General features: G+C 48.8%; 1 protein-coding gene across 20 annotated transcripts in view; it reads left to right on the top strand.

The window, feature by feature from the left end:
* Window positions 1-27,025, top strand: part of ATP2B2 (ATPase plasma membrane Ca2+ transporting 2) — a 358,301-nt gene that overhangs the window by 299,480 nt on the left and 31,796 nt on the right. For 15 of the 20 annotated variants that reach the window (XM_037000334.2, XM_073231033.1, XM_073231038.1 and 12 more), the window contains 8 exons: window positions 420-452; window positions 1,625-1,684; window positions 6,644-6,685; window positions 7,504-7,662; window positions 10,693-10,907; window positions 14,375-14,617; window positions 24,924-25,165; window positions 26,197-26,431. In XM_037000334.2, the coding sequence (XP_036856229.1) occupies window positions 420-452; window positions 1,625-1,684; window positions 6,644-6,685; window positions 7,504-7,662; window positions 10,693-10,907; window positions 14,375-14,617; window positions 24,924-25,165; window positions 26,197-26,431 (1,229 nt within the window). The remainder of the gene's footprint in view (window positions 1-419; window positions 453-1,624; window positions 1,685-6,643; window positions 6,686-7,503; window positions 7,663-10,692; window positions 10,908-14,374; window positions 14,618-24,923; window positions 25,166-26,196; window positions 26,432-27,025) is intronic. The other 5 variants (XM_037000337.2, XM_073231040.1, XM_073231039.1 and 2 more) reach the window with 3 other exon arrangements.

Genomic DNA, 27,025 nt, shown 5'->3' with positions numbered 1-27,025 from the left:
GTGTTTCTGAAAATGCTACTAGGAAGACAGGCCTCTCCTGCCCAAAAGCACAAGTCAGGGTCCCTCACTGAATGCACACCTGCACTCCAGTGAGATGGGGGTGCTAATGTAGAGGGAAGAGGTGGGATGTAGAGGGAACATGGAAGAGGATATCAGGGCAGCCTAAGCTCTCAGCCCCTCTGTGAGCAGCACAGCTAGGACTTGGCCCCCTCAGTATTCCCATCCCATTGCCTCCACCAGGGAAGTTCATCACTTCCACATTGCTTAGAGCCCACAACCACAGGTCCCCATTTCAAGTTAACCCCAGGTGTATGTGGCTGCATGTGTGTGTATATGCATGTGTGTGTGCATGTGCACACATGCAGATGAGGCTGGGTGTGCTTCTCCATCATTAACATGTCTCAAAAATCATCACACAGGTGTGAAGAAGGGTGATGGCCTTCAGCTACCAGGTACAGTAAGACATCCTCAGGGTAGTTGGGGGTTTTAGAAATAGCAACAGCCTTTGACCTCTGAGCCCTGGCCCTAGAGCACCAGCACACCGCTGGAGAAGGCCACGTGACAGCTGAGGCTCCGTCCCTCCAGACGCTCCACTAGGCACCTATGTGAGGCCAGTCCCACGGGACGAGCCAGCACCCCTCCCTGCCTATCTGCCCTTCCACTGCTTCACCCCTCTAGCCAGTGTAAATGACACCATCACCATCTCCACATAGCCCTCAGCCCCACATACACCACCACGTGTCCCCACAGCCCTCTCCCCCGACACCTGCACCCAACAGAGTCTGTCCCAGCATCCCCTCACCACATGGCATGGCCACCTCACCCAGTAGTTTTTTTCCCTTCACCTTCCCATAGAACCCATTTCCCTACCTCAAAAAAGAACAAGAGTGAATTTTGACTATTTCATACCAATTTTAATTTCTTAATTAAGGAAAATTCACTGATACCTTCCCCGTCCCATGCACAAAATGCAACCTGCTTGATGTCACCTTTTAAACGGTGGAGCATCGCAGATGGGGGTTACCAGGGCAATCTTTCGAGTGCTGGTTAGGAAGGAGGAGGTGGCCCGTAGGCGGTGGCCTGAGTTGAGGACATCTAAGTCACCACCATCGATAGATGTTCCTCTGGGACCCAGCAATGATGGTCATAGCAAATACTCACTCAGAATGGCTGGTGCCTGCTCCATACCAATTGCTGAATATTTTGAATTGACTCCTGGCCGTCGGCCCCTCTGGCCCTGGTGGGCAGCCAGATGCCCTGCCCTCCCAGAACTCTCTCTAACATGGTTGGTTGGCCCAGCAGGGCACATAGACTCAGACCTCACCACAGAACAATTCCATTCGCCTAACTGTGTTGATCACATGTTTTATTTCATCCATGTTTTATTTCTAAGACCCTCCATGTGTGAGTTTTTCCCTCCAGCCTCTATGGTATCTCTATGGGAACATTTCACCCCCCACCCCCAAATTTGAGTTTCCTGATTTACAACAGAGATTTTTTTTTAAGAATGTAGTCCTGTTATTTCCCACGAATTGGTTCATGTCTTTATTGTCATTAGTCTTCTGCATTGTTGCTTTGCTCCATTGTGACACCCTGCATTTTTCCATCCTTCCCACCCCCGCAGCTGCTGATGGTGCAGCAGGTTCAAATGCTGCTGATAGCGCCAACACCAGCCTAGTCAATGGTACGTCTCCCATGGCGAGCCCTCCATCTCGGTTGGATGAGCGTCTCTCTCCCCAACTCCCAACTCTGGGCTTGCCTCTCCCTGTTCTGGATGCGCAGATCTTCTCTGTGCATGGGCAGCTCTGGGGCAGCCATCCTCTCATGTGGGCAGGTGCTTAAAAGAGAGGCCACCCTGGGGAACCAGCTCAGCGCCCACTCGTAGCTGCCGAGATGGTGCTGGCTGCTGCTGGGCCCTTGACTCCTGGTGGAGCCTGGAAGAGGGACGTGACCTTGGCTTCCGATTTGGCTCCCAAGAAGCAGCATCCCACCTGGTGTGGCCCTCTCCTAAGCACATTCCTGGCCCCAGCTTTGGGAAAAAGGCCTGGGGTCAGGACCTGGGCTGAAACTGGCATCTGGGTCCCCATTGAAGGCTCCAGTCCTTGATTCTAAAATTCCCTCAAGGTAGGAGGACCCAGGTCAGGTTCAGTTCTTCTGCCCTACCCCATAGCATGGCTGAGCCACCAATAGACATTTCTTCTTCTCTTTCATGGGTTTGCTTGGGCTCAAGCCTAGTTCTGTCCCTCAGATGTGGACTGGTGTTTTCTGCTCTTGTCTGTGCTGGGGCATTCGTCCTGAGTCTCTGCATTCTTACTAGCCCCCTCAGGGATGGCAGGCGGGGCAAGGGGCTGCCACTGGACCTGGGGTCTGCATCTTAACCTCCTTACTCACAGTCAGGAAGGAATTGCATTCACTTGCTTCACTTGCCTCCAAGCCTTTAGAAGATTTCTATATCTATACCCTCCCATCTTCAGAGCAAGGATACTTCTGTTTACTCAGCTATGTCCCCTGTCCTCAAATTAGGTAACATAATAGCCACCCAGGCTGCTCCTGAACTGCTGAGACCTGCTAGGGCTCAGTTGTGAAAGAGTCACCCCAGAGAATCCCCCAAAGGAAGGGAAAAGCCTTTTCTCTTGATTGCTGCATAACAGGCACCAGGCCCGGGGTTCCTCATCCATTACATCATTTACTCCTTCCCACTCCTGGAAAACATGGAGACCTGTCCCACCTCATCCTCCCATCCCCTGTCCCAGGCCTCTGGCCAAGCCACTGGATTCCAAATGACCAGTCATGGAAGCACCTAATAGATGTCAGGGGCTAAGCAAGACACTTCTGTAAGCAGCACCTTACCAAAAAGGGCTAATTCGGGTATGGGTCTATTTCAGGCAGAGGAGTAGAAAAGAGGACAGCTTGGGGTGTGGGAGGTGTCATGCATCAGGGGAGGTGGCAAGGGATGACAGGGAGAACCGTGCAGGCAAATCCACAGCTGTGGGGGAGAAGGAGACAGGAGGTGGCACCCTGCTTCCCCCAGGGCTGGTCCCAAAAAAGGGCCAGCTTCACTTCCAAACTATAGCAGAAAACTACAAGTATGCTGAGAAAAAAAATTCAGGAAAGATGGGGAATATTGTTTCTTGACCACCTACCTTCCGTATGCCAGGCATTTGCAAGCATTTCATGGGCCCCAACTCATTTCATCCTCATGACAATCACATGATACAGAGTTTATTGTCCCCATTTTAAAGGATGAGGAAACTGAGGTTCAGGGAGATTGAGACACTGGCCCAAGGTCACAGAGCAGGAAAGCAGAGCTGGGATTTGAACCCAGGCCTGGCTTACTCTAAAGTGTGTGCCCCTCTTCCTGATCTGAGATTCCCCAATGAAGTATATCTTGTAAACTTCACAAGGGCATTAAGAGGTGTGCACCTAAGAAAAGGCTCCTGTGGTCAAAGATATTTAAGGACTACTGGAAAGAATTGGTTTCTTCCTCATTATAGGACTTTGCAGTGCCTTGAATGTGCTGGGTTGTAGTGGAGAGTTAAAGCCTTTTCTACATAACAGTGCTTCCCAGGCTGATTTGGCTGCAGGACCTTTCCCGACTGAATCTTTTGGGATTGGTATGCCCTGGGCATCTCCTAGGAGCTTGTTAGAAATGCAGAATCTCAGGCCACACCCCAGACCTACTGAATGAGAATGTGCACCCTAACGGGAACTCCAGGCTGCAGGTGCAGTGCATTAAAGGTTGAGAGGCGCTAGGCCGAGCCTTGGTAAGTTAGAGAATGAGCTATTCCTTTCCCTTCTTTCCTCTGAGCCAAATCAGGATGAGTTGGATGTTGAAAACAAACTCAGGGGGCAGTATTTCTCCTGACCCCATACCCCCAAGCCCCTCCCAAATTAAGGTTGGGGACATTCCATTCATCCTGGAGGCCTATGATTGCCAGTATTATTTTACTATTTATTTCATATTTATTAACATATAGCTATTTGATACATCACCTGTAATCACAATTAATCATGCATCACTCTTAACTCCAGGCATAACATCACAACTCCTTTGTGGTGCTTTTCTTAAGCATCGCCTGGGTTGAATTTGTCACATTTCACGGAGGAAGAAGCAGATGCTCAGGGAAGAGAAGTGACATCTCCCAGATCTCCCGGTTAGTGGTCTGTCTCCCCAAAGCTTGTTATTAGGTCCCCTTACCACAAATCCCCTACATCCATGCTTTTCACACCCATGTTCCTGGTGATACATGAAGAAAACAAAGCCATTTGGCGAAGCTGCAACTGGCACCTGCAGAGTGGCCCCTGAGTCTCCCCCCTAGTTTCCCATCTTGGGTCCTGACCTCCATCCCAGCTCCCCTGAAACACAGCCTGTCTTCCAGGTCTCATGTGAGGCTAGAGCTGGTTGTCCCCCCACCACAACTTTGGGCCAGTGGAGCACCAGTTTGGCTGGGCAGAGCCCCATATAAGTCCCTTGCATCTGAAGAAACCAGGCCATCTTCACTAAAGCACCCCCAAAACACTGCTCTCTTCCTCAACATATGCATTGGTGATTATTTTTCTGGGCACATGGTCACTAGGGAAATGGTAGAGGAAATCACTAGCTTGGTTAGTAGGCACACACATCTGGTAATATGCAATTCAAATGAAGGCCCCTCTGTACCTTCTAAAGCCAGTTATTGAAGTTGGGTCCTCTGATACCCTTCAGCCTAATTCACAAAATCATTTTTTTTTAAATAGTGTAGTTCACTCTTGTTTGTGCTAAAAAGACTTTTTCTGTTTTATTTTTTAATCCAGTAGAGAGAATGTTACAAGAGAGCAACGGGAGCCTTTATCTTGAAACCCCAGGGTGCATCACTGTCCCTTTGCTGTGAGTTGCTGTGAGAAGAGTAGGTCTGCAAGCCAGGAAGGGCACTTCTTCCCTGAGTCACCTATCGTGGTGATGATAGTGTGCATGGAATTAATCAGCCACAGGGTTATCATCAGGCTCAGGCTGCTCCATGTATGAGGGCTGCCTCTGAACCTCCCTTGACCTCAGTTCCCTCATCTGTAAAATGAGAGTGATGAGAATTCTTCCCACCCCACCTTGCTGGGTATCAAGACGACTGAAAAGAGATGATACTTGAAAACTGCAAAGGCTGAATGGGCAAGTGGTTATTATTAAGGCAACTTTTAGCTGCTCCAGGAGTTGAATGTTGCATCCCCATTTTACAGAGGCAGAAGCTGAGGCTGGCAGAGGTAAAGCCACACAGCTAGTTGGTGTCAAAACAGGGATTTGGGGAGCCCAGTCCCACTAGAGCTGCCTCCATTCCCTCCCCTGGGTGCAGAGGGGCTGAGAGGTGACTGCATTCTTCCCAACTGGGATGAAAACATGCAGGCACTTTGGGACCAGCTCTCCACTTACCCGCTGAGACCAGAACAGACTGTCTCCCCCTCTCAGCCTCAGTTTCTCATCTGTAAGTGGGTATAATACAGGAGCCCCTTTTTGCAAGGATGTGGTGAGGATTAGATGAAATTCCAGAGGTTGAGGATGCAGCTGGCACATGGTGGCTTCTCTCAAAATGTGGACTGTGAGAATTACCTTCACGGCACGTGTCCAAGGGTAACAGACCTTCTCAGACTCCTCCTGAGGCAGCAAGGCCTACAGGCAGAGCTCTGAGTGAGCTCAGGGAACAAGTGGGCACCCTCTCCCCACAGTGCCAGCCAGTGAAAGCAGATGTCTTAGCTGCCAGGTAGTGGTCACTAGTACCTCCCACCCTGCAATCCCAACCCACAAGCTTCTGGCCAAGACTGGGTAGGGGGCCTCCCACGCAGCCCTGATGAGGGGTCAGAGAACCCCAGACTCAGCCTCTTCTCCAGCACTAGGTATGCAGGCTTGAGGCAAGTGGAGGGCACCCCACCCAACTTCCCCTGCCTTCTGTGGCCCACGCTGGTCAGCCTCAGAATAGAGAGTACACACCCAGATTGAGGGGAGGACCAGCAGCTTTCCTCTGGGAGCCAGGGCACTCCCACCAAGTCCCCTGGACACACTTGGGGAACCTCAGAGCCCACCACTGGGGAGCCCACCCTTCTGTTCTGTCTTTTAATCCAGGAGAGAGAATTTTGCAACAGAGCAACAGGGGCCTTTGCATGTGTCACTCTCCATGCTGTGGCTTCACAGCTCTTCTGAAGGGAAAGGAGAACATAGACGCATCCCTCCTGGAGCCGGAAACTCATGAACACATTGGCCAAACTGAAACTCCCATTCTAGAACCAATCACTCTCTCCCTCAATCTTGTTCCCTGTTGCTTCCTCTCAGCCCGTAAAACCAACCAAATCATTCACTGGGGACCTGAGAATTTCCACTCCTTTGCCTACCAGCTGATCCTGGTCCCTTTTACCCTCAAAGGCTGTAAGATGGTGAGGGACAAAGTAATTCCCACAGAAGCACTCTCTCCAAGCCCCCAGAGAATCAAGACAGACCCTGCAGCCACTGTGGCAAGTTTTCTCTGCCTCAGGGGCCTCCTCAGCATCCCCACGTGGTGGGATGCCATCAGCCCAGCCCTCCCTCTATCTGTGACATGAACGTCCGTGGCCCTGTTGCGTCTTCGTGATGACCGACGTGTTGTCTGTTCTCTGTTGTCTGTTAAAATTCTTTGTCGTATAGGTAAAATGCAGGACGGCAATGTGGACACCAGTCAGAGCAAAGGTAACCCCGTCATATTAACCAGCTTCTGTGGCCCCTGCAGCCCCTCCCCACCAGCTGAGTGGCACACCAGAGATAGACACAGCACACCTGCAGGTGCCTGATGTCTTTGGGGAGTGACTCTCGTGGCACCATGCCAAATGAAGGCATCACCAGTGAGAACAGGAGACACTGGCAAGCCAGCTTCCTCTAGGCCCTTGAGCTGTGCTGCCCACTTAGCTGAAGGCTTCAGGCTGGTTCTTTGAGATCCACAGGGGCAAAGGGGTAAGGTCCCCGGCCCATCAGTCAGTCCTACACTGGAGGTAGAGGGTTGACATCCATGGACCAGGACACTCTCTTTTACCACTTAAGCCCATCTGTAAGAGATTAGTATCCCAACATTACATGGCCCAATGACTAGCTGGGTAGAGCCCCCAAGTCTATGCCTTGTCTGAGTGTGGGAAAAGCCAAGAGGTCATTTGGGGAAAGGTCTGTGGGCATGTTCAGAGGGGACCTGAGCCCACTCCCACTGGAAGCCAGGGTAGAGCTATGTCACTCCCTGCTGTGTCCTGGATTCCAAGTCCGAGGCAGCCTGTGGCCCTGGAACCAGGGCCTACAGCTAGAAGAGACAGAGCCCACATCACAGGGCTTCTGTGCCAGCCATGCAGCAGCCCAGGCAGGGGAGTGAGGGCCTCACCACACTCCCCTGGGCAGGCAGGGTGGGTGCCAGTACCCCCACCCTGCAGACTGACCTGTGTGTGTGTGTGTGTGTGTGTGTGTGTGTGTGTGTGTGTGTGTGTGTGTGTGTGTGCACGTGCACTTCCGTGCTCTGCCCCCTGCAGCCAAACAGCAGGACGGGGCGGCCGCCATGGAGATGCAACCCCTCAAGAGTGCTGAGGGTGGCGACGCTGATGACAAGAAGAAGGCCAACATGCACAAAAAGGAGAAATCTGTGCTGCAGGGCAAGCTCACCAAACTGGCTGTGCAGATCGGCAAGGCGGGTGAGTGTTTGGCCACAGTGGATGTCATGAGGGATACACAGGGCATATAGTGGGTCCCCAGGCAGGGCCCTGACCTAAGCTGAGCTTCAACTGCCTCATCTGCAAAGGGGGAACTAGCATGAGATGGCCCCTGAGACCCACCCTTCTCTAATCATAGCAACCAGTCTGAGTCCTTACAATAGGCACACAATTAGCATGCAGGCAAAAGAGTAAAGCTAAAAGCCTGGGCTCTGGGAGCAGACTGCTTGCGTTCTTGTCCAGCTGTGGCTGTGAGAACTTGGGCAGGTAACTCTACCTAGTTCTGAGCCTCTGCCTTCAGGTCTGTGAAATTAGGATACCAGCAGTCCCTACTTCACAGGCTGCTGTGAGGAGGAAAGGGAATTTTTTGCAGAGTGCTTAGCACTCAGTAGGTGTGGTGGCTGGAAGGGGGCAGATCCTGCAGGGCCTGGAGTTGGCAGCTCAGCTTTTATCCTGAGGACAGAGGGAGCCATGGAAGAGGTTTGAGCAGGGGAGATCAAGGATGGATTTGAGCAGCCCAGCTGCAGTACAGAGGAAGACTGAAGAGGTTAAGGACAATGCCAAGAGTCCAGTGAGAAACCCCTTGTCTGAGCCCCAGCCCAACAACACAGCTTCCCTAAAGAGTTTGGAGCTGCAGCTGATGGCTGGTGCTCTGGCCCAGAAAGCCAAGCCCAGCTGCAGAGTGAGCCCTGCCTGTCTGACATAGCCTTAGCCTCTCCTCCCGGGTAAAGATGTGGCAAATGCCAAGGCCTCCCCACCTGGCTGCTCGCTCCTCTGTGGCTGTCTCCCGGCTCTAATTATAGGCACCACAGCATGGAGAAGGGAGGCAAATTACAGGCTTGGCTGTCTATATTTAAACTCTGGGAGGCCTGGTGACAGCTCCCGGCTGCTGGGAACTTGGCTTCCCGCCCCTGCGACTGTCAGACGGGGATAGAGCCAGCTCTGAGGCTCCACAGCTGGAGTGGGGGTGGGGGAGTGATGGGCCTAGGGATTTCCTCCATCCCTGCCACAGAGAAAGAAATGTAGCACTGGGGGCAGGGAACTAAGCATCCTCACCCCCCTCCCTCCCTCTCCTGGGCACTGCCAAGAACGGAGTTCACAGTCAAGCACTTCTGGGTTTACATCCCACTTCTGCTTCTCTCTTGGGCTGGATTCCCTGAAAGCAGAGCCTGTGATGGGTGGGTACAGGATTTGGGGGGGTATAATCTCAGGTGAGACCTATAAAGGGTAAGGGACTCAACAGGGCTGGGGAAGAAGCCAGTGCTGGGGAAGAAGCCAGTGCTGGGGAAGACACCACTGAGATTCCTGGAGGAGTCCCTGTTTCCAGTCGATCCCACGGGAGCTCTGGAGCACGAGTGCCTTTGCAGGGTCTGTCCCACCTTGCAGCAAGGGAGCTGGACCCCACATCAGCCACTGGACATTGGCCATCAGATTGCGGTGAGGCACACTCCCAGGCACTGCCTGACAAGAGGCTCCAATCACCCAGGAGCCATCCTCCACTGGCCGAGGCTGCTGGTCTCAGCAGCCCCTGCACAGCACTTGCAGCAGGTGGGGCTGGGCCCTCTGAATGGGCAGGCAGGGTCCCGGGGCATCTGGGCAGGTAGCTCCCTACATTCACTAACTCAGCAGTGCCTCCCTGGCCTTTGGCCTTGGGAAAGCCACTTGGCCTCACTAAGCCTCATTTTCCTCACCCAAAAAAGGGCTCCCTGCTGTTGCCTCTGTCTGGACCACTCTCCCGCAGGTCATCACCTGGCTGCTCCTTCTTATCATTGCTCTGTCGGCTCAGATAGCACCTCCTCCAGGACGTCTTCCTTGGCCACCCTCCCTAAAGTAGCCACTCCCTACCAGCCCATGGTACTTTTGTTTAATTTTTTTTTTTTTTGCTTTGTGGAGATGGAATTTATAGACCAAAAATTGCCCACTTTTAATGTGCACGTCTTCATGAGTTTGGACATAGGCGCACACCCATGATACTATTACCACAACCATAGTTTTAAACATACAGCCCCTCCAAAAATGTCCTTGTGTTCTTTTGTGGTGTTTTTGTTTTTTGCGTTTTAGGTAAGAACTCTTATCTACAATTCATCCTCTTAACAGATTTTTAAGTACACAATACCGTGTTGTTCAACAGGTCTCTAGAAGTTAATTCATCTTCGTAACTGAAACTTTATACCCACTGAAAAACAGCCCCCTTTACCCCCATCCCTGAACCACTGGCAACCACCTTCTATTCTCTGCTTTTATGAGTTTGACCATTTTAGATTCCTCATGTGAGTCCTATGTCTGCCTGATTTCACTTAGCATAATGTCCTCCAGATCCATCCATGATATTGCAAATGCAGGGTTTTCCTTCGTTTCCAGGCTGTATAATATTCCATTGAATATACAGACCACATTTCTTTTATCTCTTCATCTGTCAATGGACATGTTGTTTGTTTTCTTATCTTCAGCATTTGTCACTTTCTATCACAACATCCTGGGGCTTTTCTTCACAGCATTACCCATATCTGAATATCTTATTCATGTGTGTGTTTCTTATTTAGCATCCCCTCTAGAATCTCAGCTTCGCAAGTGCAGGGACTGTGTCCTCTTCAGTGCCTGGAATAGGAACTTCTATGTGTCTGAATCAATGAGGAAATAAATAGTACCAGTTCATATCATTACTGTGTGAGAGCATAACGCACATTCCTATTTATTCATATAGCCACTCAGCACACATGTCTAGAGCACCTACTAAGTGTCCGCCACTGTGCTAGGCACTGTATGTGCATTCATTGCACTTGATCTGTGTAAAACCATATGAAATAGATATGCATTCCCATCGTACAGAGAAGGAAACTAAGGCTCTGTGAGGATCAAGGACTTACTCCAGGCCACAAAGCAAGTAAGTGGCAGAGCTGGAATTCACCTGACCCCAGAGCCCTTTTGGCGAGGGTTTGGTCCACATCTCACTTCCCAGGGACCCCCACCCCTGGGAGCCCCCTGAGCAGTCTCCTACCACCCGTGTTGCAGGCCTCGTGATGTCCGCCATCACGGTGATCATCCTGGTGCTCTACTTCACCGTGGACACCTTCGTGGTCAACAAGAAGCCATGGCTGCCCGAGTGCACGCCCGTCTACGTGCAGTACTTCGTCAAGTTCTTCATCATTGGCGTCACGGTGCTGGTAGTCGCTGTGCCCGAGGGGCTCCCTCTGGCCGTCACCATCTCGCTGGCCTACTCGGTGAAGGTGAGAAGGACAGAGCAGGACTGAAATTGGCTGCTCCCTGCAACGGGGTCTGTGGGGTGACCCGTGGGGCCAGTGCTGGGGTTGGGAGAAGAGCTAAAAAGAAAGGAATGGACATGTTACAAGCTCAGAGAGAGGATTCATGTAGGAACCCAAAACTCACATGCCTTCAGGGAGTCCGGGGGCCTGTGGCGAACCTGAAAGCCATACTCCAGCTAGAGGGACAGCCATCATTCAGCCCGGCCAAGTGTTGCCTTGCAGAGATGCAGGCCCAGCATTGCCAAATTTTCACATTTTTCCAAGAGAAGCCAGAAACCTGGACTTAATATAAATTCTCTTGACTTTTAAATATTGACAATCAACTCAACTTTTAAAATGTATATTAAAAGCAGACATCATGTGCAGAACCAAACCCATCCTTGTCCCACCAAATATAAGCAGAAGTCTGGCTTCCATAATCAAGCCCCACGGTACCCACAGTACTTCTACCACTAATCTCAGAGTTTGCTCCCTTAAGTTTGGAAGAAATATGCCTAAGTCAAAAAGGACATCTGATTCTATGGAAGCCCCCTCTTTTCAGGAAGGCGGAATATATAAGAGGTTTTAAAAGCAGTTTGGTGAAGGGTCGTGGGCCCATGCATGCTGATTCTGGAACTTGGGTCTGGTGGGGGAGTTCCTAAGTGCTACCCTGATGGCAAAGCCCCACCTCCCCATGAGCCCAGGCCCATAGCCATCTGCAGAGCCCAAATGTTGGGCTATGTGGGCTGGCATCTCCATGGCACTGAGTGTCTGACCCTCTTGGGGATACTTAAAGCCTGGCTCACACCTCGGGTGCATTCTTTTCCATGGGCCCTGTGGTTTCCCACCTCAGAGGGCATGGTTTCCCACCTCAGAGGGCAGGGCATTATGCTCCTTTTTCCCAAGGCCTCAGTGCCAGGATGTCCCTGCAGGGTTAGAGTCCTGGTCACATTTATACACAATGTACCCATTCTTAGATATTGGCAGAACTTCCAGAGAGCATGGTGAGCGTCAGTTTCCAAGCTGGAATTTGGGCTGGGCTCACCGATGTAATTTCATACAGAAAGAGATCTTCAAGTAGGTGCCAGAAAGTGGCGGCTCTGTGTAAAGGATATGGTCCTTATCACCTCCTTGTTTTAGGGTTCTCAAAGAAACTCCATCCCACAAACCAAGCCCAAACAGGTCACATACCACAAAGCTGCTTGGGAGCCTGGGCCTGGAGGTAGAGACTCTCACACAAAGCCATGAGTTGGGACCCCCACAGCCACCCAGCTGAGCTCAGGATCTCCTTAAATGTCACAGAGTTGGTGCGGGTGAATCACATCCAGACATTTGTAGGCCTCTGCACCTTCTACAGTTTGTATCTCTGGCACGTGGTGCTTTCAACTGTTTTAGGGAGTGTTTCTTATACAGTCACTTGGTCAACAGTATAGCACCCCACCCCAGAGGAGGCATAATCTCCCCTCTCTGAGCCTGGACCATCAAAAGAATAAAAATGACCACTTAGATCAACACTATACAATGGAGATATAATGTGAGCTGCGTGTGTGACTTAAAATTTCCTTGTAAAGTAAAAAGAAACAAGTGAAATTAATTTTAATAATATAATTTACTTAACCCAATACATTCAAATTATTACCAGTCCAACATGTAGTCAATATAAAAGTTACTAGTGAGATACTTTATATTTCCCTTTTCATCATACATCTTGAAAATCCCATGTGTATTTTACATTTACAGCACATTTCACATTGGGCCAGCCACATTTCCAGGGCCCAGTAGGCACAGGTGGCTACCATATTGGGCAGCCCAGGCCTATACATTCTTTTTTTTTTTGGTATCATTAATATAAAATCACATGGACAACATGGTGGTTACTAGATTCTCCCCATTATCAAGTCCCCACCACATAGCCCATTACAGTCACTGTCCATCAGTGTAGTAAGATGCTATAGAGTCACTACTTGTCTTCTCTGTGCTATACTCAGGCCTATACATTCCTAAGCCAAACAGACAAACATTCTTCAGAGAGTCCCAACAGGCAGAGTTCTGATGGAATGATCCAGGCCATGAGGTTAAACCGAGCTGGGTTCATATCCCAGCTTTAATCCTCACTCGGGGTGTGACCCTGGTTAAGTCACTATGCCTTGGCTTCTTCAGTTGCCAAAATGCATTACAAGAATCCTGGAAGGTTTCACAGGATTCTTATAACATCAGGTAGGAAAATATGCGTAGAAGAACTTTGCAAACTAAAGTTTGCAAATTCAAATGGCTGTTGATCACACATTCCACATACAGTCATTGTTACTACTAAAGTGTATTCTGGTTTACATTTAGGTTATAAGAAGAAGAAACTGCAATAGCATATAATTCTACCAATACTCATTTTTTTAGTAACATGAACTGCTATATAATTGCACTCCTTTTTGTACCCATGTTATAAAGTTATAATGAAGAGCAAGAATAAAGGAAATAAAATTCCTAGGAACAGACTGGAACGATGTCTAATTCAGCCTCTAGCAACTTTTCATGTCCCTCCTTGCCAGATAGGGTCACTTTGGCAGGAGGGCCTGCTTTAAGGGTGGTGGTTCCTTGAAAATTCCTCTATTTGTATGACTTGATTAAGAGCCTAGAAGAAGGAGGAGTGTGGATCTGGGATGAAAGAGGCAAGAAAATTAATAGTATTTATAGTAGAACTTCATTTTTGTTCTAATTTAAAAAGAAAGGATATTGATATAGAAGATGTATCAGTTCCAGGTGGTAACATGATAGCTAATTTGTTTCCTTTTTGGTGTATCTATATTTAAAGGAAATTGTGACTTCTATTATGCAAGTTATAATATGTATTTATAGTAAAAAAACAGAATCTATAGATTTTTCTAAAAGAAGCCAGTAAGTTTCCTATAATTCCACCACCCAGAAATAATGACACTAATATGTTGATATTTCTCCAGATATTGTCATATGCCTGTAAACATATATGCCCTGAATTTATTTACTCTTGGTGAAATCAAAGGGCTGTTGAAAACCGGACACCAGTGAAAGATGGCACATTTGAAAAAAACCCTTAAGGAAGGAATGGTTGTTCCTATTAGTGTGTAAGAAAAAATTATTTGAAGTAATTAAAGGGGACCCAGCCCTAATTTATCATCCTTTTCCCTAATTTTTCCCTAAAGAACACAGATTATTTCTGTAATGCAAGTTAATAAAGTCAATTAATCAAATCTTTTAAGTGGCTCAAATAATGAAAAAGAAGGAAAAGGGCTTCACATACAAAAGGAGCCCAGGTGTCAGACAGAAGCGGCAGCAACCAAGACCCTTTACATGTGCAGGAAGCACAGGGGCAGACATGGAAGCTCTGCCTCACTAACTGTGTTTACCCAATGCCATGGGTACCATGGCCCCCAGCTCCCTTTCCTCACTGCTGCCCTGTCACCTGCCCCTTCCGCCAGAAAATGATGAAGGATAACAACCTGGTACGCCACCTGGACGCCTGTGAGACCATGGGCAACGCCACGGCCATCTGTTCGGACAAGACAGGCACACTGACCACCAATCGCATGACGGTGGTGCAGGTGTACGTCGGTGATGTCCACTACAAGGAGATCCCCGACCCCAGCTCCATCAACGCCAAGACCATGGAGCTGCTGGTCAACGCCATCGCCATCAACAGCGCCTACACCACCAAGATTCTGGTAAGCGGCACATCGTCCACTAGAGGGCGCAGCATCCATAGGGTGCTGCAGAAGTACTGGACAGGTTGAGCAACGTGATTCATGATTCATATTTTTAAACCTGCTGATGTATTTTGGCCTGTTCAGATAGTGAGCAAGTTGTTTCTCTTTGACCTAGCTATGATGTTCATGTGACAAAAAAAAACCTTGTTTATTGTGTTTTTTAGATTCTGTTACTGCCCTCTTCCCCCCCCAAAAATGAAATTTTTGTCAGTTAACTTTTGATATATATCAGTAGTCCCCGCTTATCCAGGGTTTCACTTACCATGGTTTCAGTTATCCGTGGTCAACCGCAGTCCAGAAACAGAAGACCCTCCTTCTGACACATAGTCAGGTCAATAGTAGCCTAAGGCTACATCCCAATGCCTACATCCTTCATCTCACTGCATCGCATCCTGTAGGTACTTTATCATCTCACATCATGACAAAAAGAAGGGGGAGCACAGGACATAAGAGATTTTTGAGAGAGAGACCACATCACATAACTTTTATTATGGAATATGGTTATAGGTGTTCCATCTTATTATTAGTTATTGTTATTCATCTCTTACTGTGCCTAATTTATAAATTAAACTGTATCATAGGTATGGACTTGCAGGAAAAAACAGTACATATAAGGTTCAGTACTATCTGAGGTTTCAGGCATCCAGGGGGTCTTCGAACACATCCCCTATGGATAAGGGGAGAGAATTATACTCCAAAAATTAGTGTCTCAAAACCAAACTGTGTATTTAGTTCCCAATTCTGTGATTCAGCAATTTAGGCTGGGTTCAGCTAAGTGGTTTTTCTGGTCTTGGCGGGACTCCCTCACGCATTTGCAGTGGCTCAAGTGAACAGCTCTGCTGACCGTGGCAGGACTGTGGGCTGATCTAGGGTGGCCTCAGCTGGGACCATTCATCCCTGCTGTGTGTGGTCCCACCTCCTCCAGCAGGCCGGCCTGGGCTTGTTCACACCATTTTGCTGCATCCTATTGGCAAATGTAAGTCAAGAGGCCTGCCCAGATTTGAGCAGTGAGGAAATAGACTCTATCTCTTGATGGGAAGAACTACAAAGTCACGTTGCAAAGGGCTTGGATAAGGGGCCTAATTGTGGCCATTTTCACAATGTACCACTGACAGTGTTGTTATTAGTAATAGAGTGATACTAGTAGTTTTATTAGGAAAACCTGTCATAGTCCTGTCTCAGCTGAGCTGCCTAGACTCATCATGCTATAATCCCTTTTTGGTTTAGAAGCACAGATTGCCTTTACGGATGAAGAGAAACACAGAACTATCTATCCAGAGGTCAGTTGGCACCCAGGTGTAGGGCATTTTGCTGTGCGAGCATCTGGGTGAGTGGCTGAGCTTTTTTGCTTACCCTCCAGATGTGCTGTAGCCCTGACCTCCCTTCTGTTGTGCGAGCCGCCAGCTGCTGTATCAAGATGGGGAGGAGAGTGTGAGTCAGTAGAGAGGGCCTGAGGGTTGGTGGAGGAGGAGAAGGAGGCAGCTTCTGCCTCCAACACTGGGGTTGCAGGAGCTACATCCTCCACTGCAGCTGAGCAGCCTGGACATGAGCCCCTGAGCTACAGGCCCAGGGAAGCAGCACCAACAAAAGGAGAAAGTAGGTCGGGATTACACGCACAGATGGGTGGTAGAGACTCCTGGGGGAGATGCCAGAAATGATGCTGTTTTTGTCTTCTTGCCACCCCCACTCCGCAGCCCCGATCTGGGAATCAAGGGAGATTGGCAATGCTTTATTCTGTTCCCTGGGCCTTCCTAAAATAACTGACATGCTATTAATGATCTCGTCGTGCAGACCTGACAGAGACAGAGTGGGGCAATTCCCAGAGCAGGCTTCAGGCAATGTGGGCAGCCATGTGGGCAGAGCCCTGTGAGGTGGACTTGGATTGAGATGTACGTCACACAATTACAGTAAAAAGGAGTTCTGGGATCCACCAGGGAGACCGAGGAAACATCTCCACAGCAGTGTCTCAATTAGGCAATGTTTCATAGCACTGAGTGGTAAAGCTAATATCTCATTTCCAGATGTTGGTTGACTGAGGCTGTGTCCAGGTGGCTTAAAGGACAGGGGTCAGTCAGTCTGCCTGGGGAGAAGGTGTAGCTGCTGAGACTGGAGAGAGGTCAGGAGTCTGGGAACTGGAATCCTTGGCTTGTAATCAGGCTAGGTCATTCACCTCTTAGACACCAGTATCCCCCTCTGTGCCTTGAATCCTGGCATCCTAAGACCCCTATGTCTCTCTTTCTGGGTCTTTTCTGAAAGAACCCTGGCCCCATGGTTCTCCTTGCTGCGGGCTGATGGCCTTCAGTGTGGAAGGTATAGCAGAGCTGCCTGGAATGACTAGGTAGCAATTAAAGCTAACACTCTGAAGCCAGACTGCCTGGGTTCAAATCCCTCACTAGCTACATGAATGTTAACAAGTTACTTAATGTCTCTGTGCCTCTCCTTCCTGGGGGAAATGATGAAGTTTTTGTGAGGATGAAATTAGTGAGTGGAAAGTGCTTAGCACAATGCCACACATATTCAGCCCTAGTATGATTAGTGTTGTCATTTTTCAGCAATATAATCAATCATCCGTTGAAAGGGGATTCCATTTGTAGCAATGCAGAGGCTAACCAATAAACAAATAGACAGGAGAGGTGTCAGGGCGACAGAGAGAAAGGGTCTTGCACAAAGGCACACAGCCAATTAGTAGCAAAGCCAACTTACAGATACCCTAAAGCCAGCTGTTGAGTATGGTGTGCAGACCAGGTTTTTGGTCATTGAAACCAATCCTGCAGCATCTTTAGCATAATTTGGTCCTGGGGTCTGTAGGGTCAGATTAACACCAGGACCTGCCAGCTATATGGGGCCAAGGAGTTCTCCAAGACTGCCCTTCTGGGCCCACAGGAATCCCGAAAAGAGTCAGGGGCTGCTCAGTCTAGGCTGGAAGTCCGGCCACCCTCCAAACCAGGCTAGGAAATCTAGACGGCAGGACATACTAATCCATGCAAGAGGAGACAGGGCAAGAAAGGCATGCGGTGTTCTCCACACACTACCCCTCAGCTCTGACTGGGAAATGGGCCTGACCTGGGAAAACTGTCACCCAGGTAGGGCTGTATTTCTCCCTCCACAAGGACGCCAAGTCTTCTTGCTGTCTGATGCAGGCTGTGGGCTCTTTTAAGAGTGAGAGACACGGCTGAGTCATCTCTATTCCCCCTGGCATAGGCTCTCCGGAAGTACTGGTTGGGTAGGTGAAGTAAGTGAATTGACTGGTGAATAAATGTATAGATATGTAATCAATGAGGTGAGAACTAGGGAGGGAGAGGGATGGATGGATGGATGGATGGATGGATGGATGAGTACATGATGGATGGATGGATGGTGGTGGAATTGATAAGAGGCTCAGCACAGGACTATTTCTACATTCTGCTTTCCTGTTCTCATGGCAACAAGAGGCAGGACTTGGCCCCAGACCCTTATGTGCTCTGGGACTCTGGGCACACTCTCATGCCATGCCAACACCAATGTTTTCTCAGTACCCTCAGTGTACTGAGCTGCTCTCTTCTGCAGCTGCCCTCAGCAGCCTCATCTGCATTGATCCAGAGACCTCCCAGTTAGATAGTGCCTTTTATTTTAAAAAACACAGATGAATATTCACAAAGGGAGGTTTTGTGGGTATCATCTACATGGATTCACAGATCTTAGAGGCCACCTGGTCCAGCACCCTCACTTTATTCTGAGGTCCAATAATGGAAAGGGACTTGTGCACATCACCCCATGGGTTAATGAAGTTATAATCCAGATGTCCTAACATCCAGTCCAAGAAGCAATGGTTAAGATCTTTGACTCAGAAGTCCGACAGACAAGGTCCAAACCTCAGCTCCAACACTCTCTCCATGTGACTCTAAGCAAGTTACTTAACCTCATCAAGCCTCTGTTTTCCAGTCTGTAAAGTGAGCATATAATTCATCATAATAGTTAATATTCACTTAGCCAGGCTCAGTGCTGTGTACGTACCCCATGTTGCCTTATGTGTCAACACCATAAAGTAGGTGACATCACATCTCCAATTCATAGATAAGGACACTGAAGCTGGGAGGAGGTAAAGAGTGTGCCCAGAGTCCCAGAGCAAATAAGAGGCTGAGCCAGGACCAAAACTCAGGTCTGTCCAATCCAGAGCCTTTGAAGCTCACCACAAGTCCATGCCCTGCCTACCTGGCTGTGCCTTTGTCTTGAGGCAGTTCCAGGGCTGTCGTGAAGATCAGATGAGAAAATTTATGTGGGGCTCACAGCAGTGCCTGACATGTATAACAAGTGCTCAATCCACATCAGTTATTACTCTCATTATCTCTATTATTATTTCTGAGTCTTACCCTCTGTAGTTTGCTTTGCCAGCCACTGTCCTGCTTGACCCTCCACCTCTCTTCCAGGTCATCAAGGCAAATATGACCAGTCTCATCTTGCAACTCAGAAAACTGAGCTGCAGAAACATCAAGTAACCTGCCCAGGGTTGCTCCTGAACACCAATCCTGGGTCCAGAGATTCTAAAGGAGTTTACCAAGTAGGCAAGGGGCCGAGGGCATTCCAGGCAGAGACACAGCCCTGCAAAGGCTCAGAGACGTGAATATGCACAGCTCATTCAGGCGGTCTGTGGCCTGGGTATTTCTCTGGGGCCTGGGTGATGAGCAGTGAGGCACTGGGGCTGGAAGAGCCGGAGGGACTGGGGTGACAGCCGATAAGCATTTAATAAGCTTTCCCCTTACAGTGCTCAGAAGAATCACTCCAGGTGGAGGTGAAGGGTGGTGCAGAACCCAAAGCTGCCAGTGGGGAGGCCAGGAAAAGCATCCCAGGAGGGCCTTCTCAGAGGGCTAGCCTCAACCCCATGTCCCATTCCCTCTGAGGATGGTAGTGCTCTTTTTTTCCACTCTTATTTCTATGAGGAACTAAGCTTGCCCTCTGAGGGAAGCTACATGAATCATAGTTTAGGCAGAACTTGCTTCCCTGCCTCAGAAATCCTGGCACACCCTCAGATTTCCTTTGTCATCTCCAACCCTGAACATCAAGACTTCTACTTGCTTCTTCTCACCCCCTCCCACTTCTCAGAGCTACAGCTGAGCTTTAAGATGGAAATAGCTCCTTTCTCAGACTTTTGAGGCACTGTGCTTTCTTGGGAAAACATTCTCCTTTTATGACTGCATTTATTCTGCATACTGAAACCACCCAGGCGGTCTTTAATTTTACATTTTATGAGACCTCTTTTAAAGTAGGTTGATGCTACAGTTAACATTTGAATTATTAAACTAAGGATGGGCAGTTGTGGAGCTGAATTGTTGGAAGTTTACAGCCTATTTCTGAAAACATAAACTATTGGGAGAAAAACAAATCTCTCTGGAGCCCCTGAAGTGGTTCTGGAGGAAGGAGCAAGAAGGATTTTCCTGGCATATGGCTTTCCTGATAAACTTCAGCTAGTCAGAAACCCCAGGTCCTCAGCATATCCTGTTCTAAATGGAAGTAGCTGTGACAGCACCTTACCCCAGGGACCCCCAACAACCCCTAAAAGACAGGAAAGATCTGCTTGGTTTTATTTCCCATAAATCTTAGAACTAGAGTGTTTAGGAGAAGGGGAAGTGGGAGGTGGCTCTAGGGAGGAGAGGGTCAAACCTTGAACTCAGATTTCCTGGCTTTAAATTCAGGGCTCAACTGAATATTTGAATGAGACTCAAAGTCCCTCTGAGTCAAACCAGTACTGACCTCTGGCCAAGCCCAGGGTGCCAGATGTCATGGAAGACTCTGGAAATGACTTTATAGGGCATTAAGATGGGGACCTAGGGTAGGCTGTTGTTCTTTCTGATGGTGAAATGGCAGGGGCCTTTGTGTTGAATTCAGCAGCTATTGTGGTTTCATTTTTTGTAAACACTATCTCTGGGAGAAGAGTCTAAAGCAAATAACCCCATTATTGAGTCACTATGTTGTACATCTGAAACCAATATAATATTGTATATCAACTTCATTCCAATTTTAAAGAAAGCAAATAACCCCGGATGGGGAATTCTTATTTTTAATAGAGCTATTAACCCCTACATCCCCCCCCACCCTGCACATACCACACACACAACACATACACTCGCCACATACACCACACACAAAACACGCACCACACACACATGCACGTATAGACATCCCACATTCCACATAAATACACACACACTGCACACACATACACATGCCATATACACATACACACACAATACATTGGTGAGCTTGGGAAGGTCTGCAAGGAGTCTGTCTCCCAGTAGTGCAGCTCCACAGGGGCTTTCAGCCTGTCCCAGTCTGTCATCCTGGACCCCCACACTGACCTTCTACCTTGCTGGACTCTGAGGAAGATCCCCTCAGTCCCTGGTGTGACTGCCACCTCGTGCTCCTCGGGAGCCTCGCACCAGAGATGCTCCTGGGGACAGGCCCTTTGTTGACAAGTCTGGGGGCCAAAACTCTGACAAAATTCCATCCTATCTGGCCTCCCCTTGGCAACAAACCCCACACACAAACATAAATTATTCATTTATTCATTCATCACAGATTCATTGGTTATCCCACAGTGGGAGGCGAAGATAAGCAAGACAGACACCCTTGGTATGTATAGACCACACTTCATTTATCTGTTCATCCTTCCATAGACATTTGGGTTGTTTTTACCTTTTGGCTTTTGTGAATAATGAACATGGATATACAGATACCTTTTCAAGTTCCTGGTTTTCATCTCTTTTGGGTAAAAACCAGAAGTGGAACTGCTGGATCACATGCTAATTCCATGCTTAACTTTTAAAGGAATAACTGCATTGTTTTCCACAGCAGCTGCACCATTTTGCAGCCCCACCAACAGTGCACAGGGGCTGCAATGTCTCCACCAAGACTTGTTTTCCTGACTAGTTTTTTTATAATAGTCGTCCTAATGGGTGTGAAGTGTGAGACATGCTAGCTACACTTTTTTTATCTCATTTTTGCAGATGTTGTTCAAAATTTGTAGCTTTTCAAGTTATACTTTGATCTCGGCTCTGTTCACTCCCCAGCAGCCCAAAACGGGAGCATGAATTGTCCTCTCAAAGTTAACACCTGTGGCTGCACCCAGCGCTCCAGAAGGGCTCAACACCCACACGGGGAAATGTGCTGGATGAAGCTCTGCAACGGGAGTCAGGGGCCTGGGCAGCCCTGGATCTGCCCCTCTGCGGGTCTGTGACCCTAAGCAATTCACTTCCCTCCTGGGCCTGCTTCCTGTTTGTCAAAAGGGAAACAATACAGATGCCTTAGCTGCCTAATTGGAGCCCTGGAGATGAAAGACTGTTGGAAAGGCTACAGCAATAAGAAAACCTCGGGGTTTGTCAAGATAAAAAAAGCCAAAAGAGAAAAGGGGCGGGCCCCTGCTTCTTAATAATGCACGTAGGCGATTTCAGAGCTCAAGTTCACGGAAACAAATTGAATTACAGAGGAGGCAGCTCTGCCATTTGCAACCATGGATTGTTAGGAATTCTTTTAGAGGAAAATTAACATATTTCACAGACAGTAATAAAATGCTGGGTGTTTTGCAGGCATAACTGCTCAGCTCTCTTGGGCGAATAAGTAATTAGGCATTTTTATTTAAGTCCTTGGTGTTGTCATTTTCTTTCATTAATGAAAGGGGAAAAAAAACTTGTGGAAAATACATAAAATCTGGAAATAACCATAGGATTTATTTTCCCAAATGTCAGAAATGGGAAGCTACAATGATACCTTTGCTTCCAAGTCAGATCCCACCAAAGAGCTTGGGAGTGGGGAGCCTTCCAAGGCCTGTGACACTGGAGACAGAGCTTGGCATGGTGTGGAAGTGGGGAGTGTGTTCTGAGCCTCATTCCCCGCCACAGCCCCCTGACCATCCACTGAAAGGCTGCAGCTCTGCCTTGCTCTGCCATCCCTCACCATGACCTGCTTGAAGGGGAAAGGGTTGGAAAGCGTTGATTTTTCTCTCAGCTAGAGAGCATCTGCTCCAGTCTCTCCATTTCACAGATGGAGAAACTGAGGACAAGGCCTTATGGTCTAAGGTCTGTTCTTCCTGTGAATCCCTGGGTCTCAGGATCATTGCATTATTGATGCCTGTGATTGCATGGGACTCGAGCCCTAACTGTGGAAGGGGAGGTAAGCCAGGAAGATGTCCAGTTGCTGTCCAGTCCTGCACAGCTGGCCCATGCCAGCATCTTCTAGACTCCACCTTCTTCCTGTCTGGGCTGCTCTTCTGAGCATTATGAGGGAGGCCGAGGATGAGGATACAGAGGGTTCTTGGGCAAAGCTGGTCTGAGACCCATGAAAAGCCACTAACCAAGGGTAGGGGGTGCAAAAGCATTAGTCAAAACCTCTTAGGGGCTGTGTTCATCTGTGGTGGCTTTTACCTCTCCCTGGGTATTCACTGTAATGTAGGAGGAGTGAGTGGGTGTGTGCATGTATGTGCAGGAGCATGAGGGAGGTGAGTTTACCTGCAAATATGAACTTCCCACAGCTTCCTGCTAATCCCACCATGAGTACCCTTGTTATGGAGGCATCTTGTTCTTGTGGTTTAAGCCCCATGTCCCCTGCCATACTGGTCTGCACTGAGCTATCCAGCAAACATTTAGTAAGTGCCTTCTGTGTGCTGGGCTTTGTGCTGGCCCTGAGAACCCAGCGAGGAGAGGAATACAGTGCACTTCCTCAAGGGGAGACAGACCCACAAAGTTGTCAAAGACAAACGTATTTGAGCTAGTCCTTAAAAGGCAAGGAGGAGTTTGCCTGGCAGGAAACAGGAAGGAGAGCTGCAGGGGTGAAGGCACAGAGGCACAAGCAGCTCGTGGGCAGGTGCCACACGAGGAAGTGAAAGGTGCTAGGGGAGATGTGGTTCGTGATTCCACTGAGTCTCTGAGGCTGGGACATGTGGGGCTCATGCAGTCCAGCAGCTGGCAGAGGACCAGCACTTAGCAGGTACCTAGGAGCGTGTGCTACATGAGTGAGTGGAAAGAAAGAGGGAAAAGAGGGAGGGACTGGAGGAATGGAGAAGTAAATTGTGGCTGTTCATAGAGTGGCATCCATAGAGCCTTTAGAAAGGAACAAACCAGTGCCATAAACACAGGTGACTCTCAAAAATGTAATGTTATGTGAATAGAGCCAGGTATAGAAAAGAATGTATGTGGTCTCTTTATGTGAAGTTTTTAACATGCACACATACAGACATACATTAGTTAGACTACATGCAACTGCCAATGTTTGACCTTTGACATACAAAAATAACAAGTTTTGTTTTGTTGAACCTAAATTGAGATCCCAAGAGTTGGGCCATCCGTAGCATGTAATACTGCTCAGCGGTGGAAAGGAACAAGGGGTTGACACATGCAGCAACCTGCCTGGGGCTCAAGGACATTATGCTGAGTGAAGAAAAGCTCAAAGGTTACATACTGAATGACTCCATGTATATAACATGCTTGAAGTGACACAGTTATGGACATTGAGAACAGATTGGTGGTTGGCAGGACCAGGGAGGGGGAGGCAAGGGAGGGGGCTGCAGCTGTGAAAAGGGGACCCAGGGGCCCTTGTCATGAACAGTTGTGTGTCTTCACGGTGGTGGTCTCGGGAATCAACATGCGATGGCCCTTGCATAAAACTAAATACACACATAAACGAGTGCATGTAAAACGTGAATTGAATGAGGTCAGTCTGATTGCATCAGTGTCAGTATCTGGGTTGTGATCTGCTACAGTCAGACAGGAGGTGAGCAGTGGGGGAAGGGTATGTGACATCTGAATTATTTCTCACTGCACATCAATGTAGAGCTATCTCAAAAGTTTAAAATGTACACAGTGTAATGATTAATGACAAACTTAAGATAAAGGTTCTTTCTGGAATAAGGGGTGAATTTTGCAGATGGGCAGGGGTACACAGGGAATTTAACTTTATCTGTCATGTTTTCCTTCTTGAAAAAGAAAAAAATCTGAGACAAATATGGCAAAATGTGAAGGTTCTACAAAGCTGGATGGTGGGTACACAACTGTTTCTTTTGGTATTCTCTATCATGTTCCTATGTTTAAAATAGTTCATCATTTTTTTAAAAGCTGATTTTGCTTAATTCCTTTCATCTAGAGCCAGAATTGGGTCTGGGTGCAAATGGAGGCGGTGCACAAGTCTCACTGAGGAGAGAGGGGCCAGCCAGGGGCTGGCCCCCACCCTCAGACCACGAAGCAGCAGCCCTAGGGCCTGTAGGCCACCCCCTGTGAGCCGCCCTTGCTTCTCTCCACAGTCCCCAGAGAAGGAGGGCGCCCTGCCTCGGCAGGTGGGCAACAAGACAGAGTGTGGCCTGCTGGGCTTCGTGCTGGACCTGAAGCAGGACTATGAGCCCGTACGCAGCCAGATGCCAGAGGAGAAGCTGTACAAAGTGTACACCTTCAACTCTGTGCGCAAGTCCATGAGCACAGTCATCAAGATGCCGGACGAGAGCTTCCGCATGTATAGCAAGGGAGCTTCTGAGATTGTGCTCAAGAAGTAAGCGGCCCGGTGGGCGGTGGGGCCACAGGGAGCTGGGGCGGGGGGTGGGGGGGAGGTCACGCAGTGCAGGCTGTCCTGTATCTATTACATATATATATATATATATATATATATATAAACTTATAATATATATAATATATGTAAGGAGGGGCTGGAGAAGCCATCTGCACCCCCCTGCCCAACTTCCCACAGCAAGACCACCTCCAGGGCTGCTTGCCCACTGCTTTTTCTATTTCCTTCTTAAAAGTTCTACAGACAGTCCTCACCTTCCACCTCTTTTAGTCACTAGTAGGAAGTTCTTCCCATCACCACTGTTAGATCTCTCATTTCATGTCTCTTAGCCTAGAGTTGGTTGATAGTAGCAATTTTCAGTGTTCACCAGTTCCCTCTGACTCCAGGTGCCAGAAATAAGCCTGGAGAACTAAGCAAGTCACTCCCCCTCTCTGGACCTCAGTTTCCCTGCTTGTAACTTAAAGGGATTGGTCTAGCCCAGTGGTTCTCAACGCTGGCCACCCACTGGAATCACTCCAGGGAACTTTAAAAAAAAACATTGATTCCTGGACTCACTCCAGACAAACTGAAATGGAACCTCTGCCATTAGGCTCACACAGTGGTATTTATTTATTCAGTGTTCCCCAAGCCATTCTAATGTGCAAGCAGGGTCAAAACCACTAGCCTAGGTTTCATGCCTTTTGAAAACCATTTTAGCTGTGGAACTATTTTTTCAGATAAAATCTTGTGAATATAAAACAGCTCAAAGTAGATCTGTTCTAGCTGAATGGACTGGGCAGATATTGCAAGAAGGCTGCCTGATTACTTTTTGGCTGGTCCTGATTTCATCCCGGCCTGGGGCCCAGAGGCCTGTACCAGCCCTGAAGCATTATGGGAAATGGACTGGATGGGAACTGAATGACCAACCATGGCCAGCTGGGCATCACTGGGGAGGGGGAGGTGAGCTCAAGCCAACCAGAGGGAGTGTCCTTGGGCCCTTGGCTGGACCTTACTATCTCCCTCCTGTCCTCCCTCAGGTGCTGCAAAGTCCTCACTGGGGCAGGTGAGCCCCGGGTCTTCCGGCCCCGTGACCGGGATGAGATGGTGAAGAAGGTGATTGAGCCCATGGCCTGTGACGGTCTCCGTACCATCTGTGTGGCCTACCGCGACTTCCCCAGCAGCCCTGAGCCCGACTGGGACAATGAGAATGACATCCTCAGTGACCTCACCTGCATCTGTGTGGTGGGCATCGAGGACCCCGTGCGGCCCGAGGTAGGCCCCCAGGGCCAGCAGGCTCAGGAAGGGGGTGAGGCAGAGTCTAGCCTGCTGAGAACCTGGGATAAGCTGCCTAAACTCTCTGAGCCTCAGTTTCCCTAAAACACTCACAGGGTCTTCTTTTTACCTAACTCCTAAAAATTCAGACATGTAAGACCAGCGTAGGCCACAATTGGCATTAAATTGCTCAGGACATAGGGCACAACCCACAGCTTGCCAGCAGGTGTTGCTCTGCCATGGGGGCAATCCTGGGGCCGTCCTGCCAGTCACGGAGAGACCTTTCCTCTGATTCCCGAAGGGACAAGCGTGGGGGCTGCCCTGCCTGAGAAGCCTCCGGACCCAGAGGAGCCAGGACCTCCTGTAACAAGTTTATAGGCCTAGATTCCAGGGCCCCTGCAAAGGAGACACCCAGTAACAAAGGTCACCACACTCAGGAAAACCCCAAATGTGGTGTCCCCATCAGCATGTACAGTTCTCCCACCCAGATCCAGTTTGCCTGAGCATGCTTGCCTAGTGAATCAGCTAACAGTCTTCCTCCCTGTTTCCAAGGGAACAGAGCTAAAAAGTTAACTGGAGGTAAAATTCTCAAGC

This window comes from Manis javanica, chromosome 3 (genome assembly GCF_040802235.1).
Source record: "Manis javanica isolate MJ-LG chromosome 3, MJ_LKY, whole genome shotgun sequence".
Taxonomy (NCBI): Eukaryota; Metazoa; Chordata; class Mammalia; order Pholidota; family Manidae; genus Manis; species Manis javanica.
This window is presented reverse-complemented; position numbering and strand designations above follow the sequence as displayed.